The following is an 8,892-nucleotide window of genomic DNA, read 5'->3' on the forward strand; positions in this document are numbered from 1 at the left end:
ATACACATATGTATATATTTCATATGTATATTATGAATGTATGTTATTTAATAGGTGTTATGGAAAAGTTAAATATTGGACCAAAGGATCTCATGAAAATCAACAAGAAGTTAATATATGCCAGATTAACTGGATATGGTCAAACCGGTTCTTACGCAAAAATGGCTGGTCATGATATCAATTACTTGGGCTTGTCTGGTAAGAATGTGCGTGACTGAATACATATATAATTCATTGTAGAGGTACATAATATATTGACAGTTATAAATTCAACTAACCAATTCATCTCCGCGTTAATTGCGTATTGTATCAATTTGCTACATTATAATTCAATATAATAAATTTAATACATTCCTTCACTAATAGGGCCGAATTATTTTACAAGAAAGAATATGAATTTGAAATGCAGGGTTACTGTCTCTGTTTGGCCGATACAATGAGAAACCCACGCCGCCCATCAATCTGGCCGCTGACTTCGGTGGCGGTGGCTTAATGTGCGCTCTTGGAATAATCCTGGCGCTATACGAACGACGTGATAGCAATGTCGGGCAAATAGTGGACGCGTCGATGGTAGAAGGGTCCGCGTACTTGGGTTCATGGTTGTTCAGATCGCAGAAAATACCAATACTGTGGGAAAATTCACGTGGTAAAAACATGTAGGTGTTTTTCCGAAGTTGTCAACTGCTTCTTCTCATTCAATTTCTCTTATTTTTTTAATCTGAATGAAAATTCATGTGCTCCGCAGACTGGACACCGGTACGCATTTTTACGACACGTACGAGACGAAGGACAAGCGTTACATGTGCGTGGGAGCTCTAGAGCCGCAGTTCTATGAAGTCTTCCTGGAGAAGCTCGGTCTCACGAACGAGGAGCTGCCGCAGCACACGAATTTCGAGGAGAATCGCCGTAAGATCACGGAAATCTTCAAGGGGAAAACCCAGGCGGAATGGTGCGCTATATTCGACGGCACCGACGCGTGCGTGACGCCGATGCTGAGTCTGAAGGACGCTGCTTCGCACGCTCACAACCGGCACCGGGAAACGTTCACGACAATAGAAGACGACGTGATACCAAATCCTTCTCCTCGTTTGTCTCGCACGCCCGCTACTTCCGTGGGAACGCGAAAAAATCCGCAGGCTGGCGAAAACACCGTAGAGATCTTGACTGAATTGAAGTATCGATCTAAGGAGGTCGACGATTTGCTGTCGAACGGCTTTGCTTATCAGGCGGACCTCCCTCGCACTTCTAAAATCTAGCGGACAATATCGAAAAACGTTCGCTTCAATCGTCGGAAAATATAGGAATTTACCGCCGCCGAAAAGTGTGATATATACTGGTTTGTATAAAACTTACTTTATTTGTCGGGACATCGACTTTGTTATATAGTATACACAATCGCATGCATAAATGTACACATATATGTACATACATATACACAGAATCGGCGGTTACAATCGACCAAGTATCTCGTACCTGCCACGTGCAAATTCATCTTGAGTCTATGCTTATCTAAAACGCTCATCTGCAATTAACTAGTAGACTAACGGTTGTAGAAAATCGAATAAAAGAAAATTGGAATAAGTCTCGAATGAAGTCTACTCGTCAGAACACCGATAGGGATGTCGTCTCAGAGACGCTACAAACCCATCAGCACTGTACTGGCAGTGACGGTTACTTGGGTCGGCGCGCTGGCTTGTCTCACGCTCATTTCCCACGTATCCAACAACTGCGAGAGCGAGAAACGACGCGGAAGTTTGGCGATACGGGCGTTCAAAGCCTTCTGTACGGCACAGAGGAACGTCGTTGCCTCGTATTCATGCGGCGCCATGACACAACGGGGCGGCGTCAAGGGGTAATCCGCAGGAACCGTGACGGACACAGGCGGGACGCAGGGGAGATGACGGTCGTCGAGCCAGCATATCAATTGTATGCATTTCGAGCCGTTCTGCTGCGCTGGATCCAGACTGACCTGAAGCGAGAGAGCAATTAAATTCTTACGGATCAGACTCTTTCTCGCAAAGATTCGTCTTTCTCGGCCGTCTGTAGGTTTAATTACACTTATGTATGCAACGAGAGAGATTCATAACTGTTACGTAAAATTACCACCAACTGTCTCGATTCCTTTCGGATCCCCTTCAAGGCGGCGATCGTGCAACTTTTTCTCAAGAACGAAAATGGGGAATATTGAAATGATTTTCACGTTTCCATTGTTCGAAAAGTCATATGATCGCTGGAACCGTCAACGTTGACGTGAAACTTTTCACGTTACTGCTCTTAGGAAAAAAATTGCACAATCGCTACTCTGTGATACAAATTGCAACTAAATACATAATTTTAATTAGACCTTTCCTTTACATTACGAATCTTCTATCCTTAATGAGAGTGCATCAGATATATGTATAATGAGCCGATAGATTCAGCAGTCGTAATTCACGACTCGGGAGTGGTAAGGGCTTTCGCAAATGTTATTCTAAAAGAAGATAGAAGCGACCATCTACTTAGAATTATGTTATGTGGCAATTTGTGTGCGAAAGCCCTAACCGATGAGAAATCCTAACGAAGTTACGTACTTTAAATCGCTGATCCAGTCTGGCTATCTCTCCTTGCAATACGTCTGGTATCTCGCTAGGTGGTTCTTCGATTTTCTGCTTCTTCAACGGCGGCGGTAAATTCCTATATTTTTGTGCACATTAATATTACATTTTCTTTCGGATCGCGTTGCAAAGAAAGTGAAAAAGAATCCGTTGTTGCTTCGCACTTACTTGATCTCCGGTGCGAACAAAGCACCCAGGTAGGGTCCGAACGTACGTTGTAACGTGTGATTGATCACCGGGCTCTGGAGATGCGCGCTCACCGCTTCTAACAGCGGACTGAAGATCTGGTGTTCCTTCAACGTCGGTACCGACGACCCGACACTACTGTCTCCCCTCTTGAAATCCAACTTCTCCAAAACGACCTCGCACTTCAACAGTGTGTCCAGCGGCATGCGTTTACTGGGATTCGACAGAATCTCCAAGAGCTTCTTCATCTTACTGAGCTTGTCGACGTCTGGATAGTCACGAGACAAATAAGGCGATTTTTCAAATTGTTCAAAATTTTTAAAAAGACGTCGACATTGAGAAATCTGCAATTACATTTTTTAACTAAGAATTTAAACTGAAAAAGCAGCTTTGTGAATTTGTGAAAACGAGAAAGCGACATCTTAATTGTTTAGCGTATAAATAGAAATTTTCCAGTTTTGAATAAGTTTTTCCGTCAGACTTCTCGTTCTCATAGTTTCTCGTCTTTTCACCGTCGACCGGTTCATTTCTAACAACACTCAATGTTTCCTTACTTCCTTCGCTGCTCATCTTAGCGATCATTCTTCGCAACGGCTCGATGTACTTGCTCAATTGTCTGACCTTGTCCCTGTAAGCCTGGTCCTCCTGCTGAGGACTTGGTGTGGCGCCTACACCTCCGGGGGTGTTCAACGAACTGCTTGGCGACGGTGCCATACCTGTTTTAAATTAGTTATTGTACAGCTTTCTCTCCTTCTCATTTTCTGCGCTTAAGAATACTAAATCACTTGGACTTACTACTTACCTACGGAATTCACGGAACGAGACGGCCCCGTCATGATGCCATGCTGCGGGCTTGGCGATGGCACTAACGCGGGAGATGCCACCATCTGATTGCTGCAAAAACAGTTAGTTTGCTATTTTATGATTACATTGTAACAGAGCCACAACAGGTGCTTCCGTGTGTTTGTTAAGCGATACACTCACCTCGATGGTGCCCCCAAGCCGGCTGGACTCGGAGCCGAAGGAGACGGGCTCTGTCTCAAGAATTGATTGGGTGTGACATTACGTGGGCCAGGAAATCCAGCATTCATCATTTCATTTGGCTGAAAATGCGCGTAACAAATGATTGTTGTAAATATTAACACTTAGCTGACTGGTTTGAAAAGTCAGCCAATTCAATTTTCACCATCTTTATATTCTCAACAATATCTTTTCCTTCATATCTTTCTTTGTTAACATAAGCATAATTACATACTTTTCTTTGAATGTGATTCAATTGCTGCTGCATCTGGCCAGGCAACTGTCCAGGGCCGATTTGATTCATTTGCTGCGGCATGCTGGTCTGTATACCACCTATCGGACCTCCAATTTGACTGCCCATCTGACCTGGTAACTGATTTTGCATCTGCGACTGAAAACAGGGAACAAAATCCAATGAAATCGGTGGCTATTTGGAGATATTTCTTGTATATAGAAACAGCTTTTCTCACATAGAAAGATAGCTCACAGAACATGATATATAAAGACTGAATATGTACCTGCATGTTTTGCTGTATCTGTCCAGTGGCTAACTGACCCATCTGTCCTGGCACCATCTGATTCATTTGTTGAGGAATACTCCCTTGTCCCATTTGGCCCATCTGGCCTAGCATAGGACTGTTCTGCATGGTCTGGATGGGACCCATGTGGCTCATCGGACCGCCAGTTTGCGCTGGCATCATACCCATACCTGGCATTTTGTTCTGCATGCCAGGCATGTTCATCGGTTGCCCGGGACGTTGAGTCAAGCTTTGTAAAACTAACAAAAACCTTACACTGTAGCATAGCTCAAAGAAGTCTTATCTTATATGAATTACTATCTTAAATTACCGCCTACTTGATAAACCTCGGAAGATAAGCATTCCGGAAGGTGTACAAAAAATACACAAAACAATAGGAACGTACATTTCTCAATATTATAATACAGCTCTTTCACATATCATGCGACTCATTACTGCGATATGTACAGAAAACCCGGCGGCACAAAGAAGCGCAATTTGAAATGTAAATTAACAGCTGCGATTGACAATCCAGCGATCCTTTAATTCGACTCATAACTCGTCCTGCTCGCTGCAACTAATTTCCCCCATAAATCCCTCGAACGCCCTCTTCAGGGGGAAAACGTAAAAGTTCCGCAACTTAGACCGCAATTTGCCTCGATATTCGTCCTCCACATTTTTCACCACCGAACGAAATGCATGCTCGTAAACGATTTTGCGGACTCGAAGCTCCTCGTCTAACGTCAGTTTTACCACGATCACGTCCGCGCGACCGAACTTTCGTAGATCGCTTGGCCACGCGTCCTCGGAAAACATCAGTTCCATCGTCCGGAGAGTCGGATGCAGATGAAACTGCATGTCCTTATAATTCCGTCGGACGTCGCGGATGAATTCGTGCAGGGCGGTTAAGCGAATTATGAAAGCGTGTATCGAGCGTCTCACGTCGTAAATAATGTCCAGTATCTCTTCGGAGACGGGGTTGCGCGTACCGGACCTGAGCCGGTTCCCGAGATCTATCACTGCCGGCACGAAAGAGTAGCCCGGACTAATGTACCATTTTCGCAAGAGACTACGATACACCAGCACTACCTTAAACTTAAAGCTCGTTACACCGAGAATCTCATTACCATTGGGCTTGTAGATAAATTTCACATGTTTATTGTTGTGCAAACGCACTCCCGTACGCCCCGTACCGTCTTGCTTGAGTTTCGCGTCCGCCACGAGTTTCTGCAACTGTGATCCTGACAGTGGTATCACGTTTCCCACGATGACCCGATCTCTCGTAGGTTTTTGAACTTTTGCGACTTGCACAACGTTCGTTGATTGCCGGGCACTTACGGCTCGCAGAGCACTCGCAGATCGTTGAGTGCTCGGAGATTGATCGCTCGGAGGTTGATCGCTCGAAGATTGTCCGCTCGAAGATTGTCCGCTCGAAGACTGTCCGCTCGAAGGTTGATTGTTTGAAGATTGATCGCTTGAATACTGATCGCATGGAGATTGACCGCTTGAAGATTGCTCGCTCGGAGGTTGATCCTTCAGAGACTGTATAATGTTTGTAAGCGATGTAACTGTGATCGGACGTTGCCGAGTGCTTGTACGTTTCGTGACGCCTGCGGGTTGTCGAACGTATGCCAATTGTCCAACTTGTTGAGCACGGACGGATGGCCCAATGATCGCGCATTGTCGCACGTTCGCGGACTGTCCGTTACCTGCAGACTGTCGGACGTGTATAAATTGCTCAGCGTTCGCAACTGACAGAATACGCGGCGATTGTTGAGCGCTCGTTGGTTGTTGAACGTTTTCAGCTGACTGATTATTTCCGGAACGTAGGATTCTTGCAACTCGCAAAATATCTGAAATTTGTTGAAAATTTCCAGATCGTTGAACGTTAGTGACTGGTCGAGTACTTGCAGTTTGCTGGCCGTTCGCAACTTGTTGAATATTCGCAAATTGTCGGATATCTGTAACCTGTCGAACGTTTGCGGCTTGTTGGGCGATTTCAGCTTGTTGAACGTTCGCGGAATGCTGAGCGGACGAGGGTGTGATAACACGCGCCGACCGAGACAGCAATAGCGACTGTGCTCGCAATACCGACTGCGATTGTGACTGCAATCGTGACTGTGGTATCAACTGTATTACAGGTATTTCACTTTGACTCGAACCGCTATCCTGGCTCTCCGTATTAATCGCGCTCCCCGCATAGCGCGCATTATCGTGTCCTTCCATTTTTCACTTCAGCGGGTGGATTTCCACGTTGAAGGGTGATACGCACGTGTCACGAGTCAACGACGTCGGATGCTTCTTCGCCGATGTTAAGACCAATATGGCTGTCTGAGAAGCAGCTGAGCTCGTCTGCGTGGAAGATAGTCCTGCACAGAGATAATCAGTGCATGGACTCAGTCTGTAAGCTCCACGGCACTATCATAATATTTACTGTTGTCGGAAGACCTCACTCGATCACGTTTCAAGTTCGTTCGATTGTGAGTATAATATACCGTCCGTTTCCACGTGGTGTTGCCACAAGACGCACAAAGACGAGCGTGTATAACGGCAGGACGCGATGGGAAGAGAGTGCAGCGCGCGTGTAATATACCGTTGATTCACTGAACAAAGTTCAACAGATATCGATGATTATCGGCATCGATGAAGCGAGATAAAGGGACACAGAAGTCGGAAGTGAAATACCTAAGAACGCAACCACGAGCGGAAGTTAACAGAGAGGCGTAGACTAAACCAACCCGAGGCCAGCGGCCGTGTGCACCGTCAGCTGACTTGTGCTATTGTCATACCAGAGGGTAGAAAACACTAGAAGAGCATGCTACCTGCGTACACAATGCGACGTCATGTATCCCGTGTATAGAAAAAAAGAAAGGAACGCTCCGAAGCCTCACGGGGCGTCTTTTAGTGAATTGCACCTGCAATTTAGCAGTGTAAATCATCTGGAAACGGCGCCATGAAAAATAATGCGACCCCCGGGTTGAGCAGGCCTGATTAAGTGAGGAAAATGAAAATAAAAACTGCGATAAAATCAGAATTATAATAACAGCATTTTTTGTTAATTCTGCGCATACAAGTGAAAGGAACTAAACAACAAACACTAAGATGATCGTAACGAAAGAACGTTAGTTTTGCAATTTACCACATTCGTTCGAACACTTTCTCCTCGACGCATCTGACATCCAATGAGAAAATTTCTATTCTATGAAAATCGAACTGAAAAACAAGTTTTCTATTGGATGTCAGCTGCGCGTTAATACGCCGAAGAAAACAAATAGGAAGTAGGAAACAAATCCACGAGACGACACCAATCCGAAGCCGGATCAAGCATGTACACACCGTACACAAATGAATATTCAAACTACGTGCGTTCTGCAAACTCGAATGTATATACCGGGATCGCATAAATTATTCAAACTGATATGAAAATTAAGGCGGTTGTTATAAATCTGTGAACAGAAATAAGGATTTATCGGTGGATCTTGTAATGAATAACACTCTACTGCCAAACACAACATATTAAAGCCAAAGATGATGAAGAGAATGAGAGGGGGGAGGGGAAATATAATAATATAATAAAATAAATGTTTTCTTGAATATTTGATAGCTCTAAATTAATAAATTTTTCGTCATTTTGCTATCGTTTAATTGTTAAATCGTTTAATTATAAATTCCGCAAGTCTTCTCAACACGTTGCTTGAGATTTACATCCAGAATCCTCAACGGCGTATTCGAAGTCCAAGGAATACGTACATTGCAAGTTCATCAGCAGTAGTAGTAGTTGCACGATCCGCACACGATGTTGAGGATTGGCTAGCACGTTTTCGAGATTTCTCAGTTTTGAGTCCGCAGTGTCAATTTTAAAGTTTAACATGCCGACGGTATCAATTTTTCATAATATCGCGTCGAATTTCGATCCTGGAGCTAACATCTTGCAGATCAGCCGACTTAAGAGAATTAAGAGAATCATAGGGATAAGAGAATTTCGTTGCCGGTAGGAATTAGCAGAATTTTGTTATTTTCTGGCTTGTGAATGTATGTTTGTCGGCAGGACGCTTGTTCAACTTGCAAAGAACATAGCGTGCATGTTATATAAAGCTGTATAATGTGATATAAACCGCGTTTTCAACGAGTATATGTGATATGAACTGAATATATGTGACAAAATTTTGATATTAATTTCAATATATATGATAAAATTTTAAGTTCGATCAGCATTGAGCTGAACAAGAGAGACAGCGGCAAGTATTAAAGTTACAAAGAGAAGTGGTAAGTGTGGAGAAAAGGTGTATAGCAGCTAGGATTTTATGTACAGTCAAAATTATAAGTGTCAACTATAGTAAAAATATGAACTATATAGTAATAACAATAACTATGGTAGAACTGTTAATATTGTTCAGAATATAAGAAACTACATTAAAAAAGAAAAAAGAATGCTTCAATCATCCGCATGCGATGCTTCAAATTAAGGAAGTTATATAAGCGGAAGTCAAATAAATCAAAAGATGAATTCAAAGTAGAAAGCAACCCTTAACCCTTAAATGCATAGTGTTGCAAATTTGCAACATATTTATTTT

General features: G+C 43.5%; 2 protein-coding genes across 2 annotated transcripts; one reads left to right on the top strand and one right to left on the bottom strand.

Moving 5' to 3' along the window:
* The first annotated feature begins 50 nt into the window (after positions 1-50).
* LOC106751548 (alpha-methylacyl-CoA racemase) lies at positions 51-1,441 on the top strand. Its single transcript, XM_014632448.1, has 3 exons — positions 51-198; positions 410-656; positions 746-1,441. The coding sequence occupies exons 1-3, from the start codon at positions 60-62 to the stop codon at positions 1,254-1,256; spliced, it is 897 nt and encodes a 298-aa protein (XP_014487934.1). The 5' UTR covers positions 51-59; the 3' UTR covers positions 1,257-1,441.
* Positions 1,442-1,616: 175 nt separating this feature from the next.
* LOC106751547 (mediator of RNA polymerase II transcription subunit 15-like) lies at positions 1,617-8,882 on the bottom strand. Its single transcript, XM_014632447.1, has 9 exons — positions 5,446-8,882; positions 4,319-4,578; positions 4,036-4,191; positions 3,765-3,883; positions 3,583-3,674; positions 3,335-3,496; positions 2,763-3,048; positions 2,571-2,673; positions 1,617-1,969 (listed from the first exon to the last, which is right to left on the bottom strand). The coding sequence occupies exons 1-9, from the start codon at positions 6,542-6,544 to the stop codon at positions 1,637-1,639; spliced, it is 2,610 nt and encodes an 869-aa protein (XP_014487933.1). The 5' UTR covers positions 6,545-8,882; the 3' UTR covers positions 1,617-1,636.
* Between the last annotated feature and the right edge of the window lie 10 nt (positions 8,883-8,892).

The sequence above is a fragment of the Dinoponera quadriceps genome, unplaced genomic scaffold (assembly GCF_001313825.1).
Source record: "Dinoponera quadriceps isolate SergipeBrazil2010 unplaced genomic scaffold, ASM131382v1 C4000537, whole genome shotgun sequence".
NCBI lineage: Eukaryota > Metazoa > Arthropoda > Insecta > Hymenoptera > Formicidae > Dinoponera > Dinoponera quadriceps.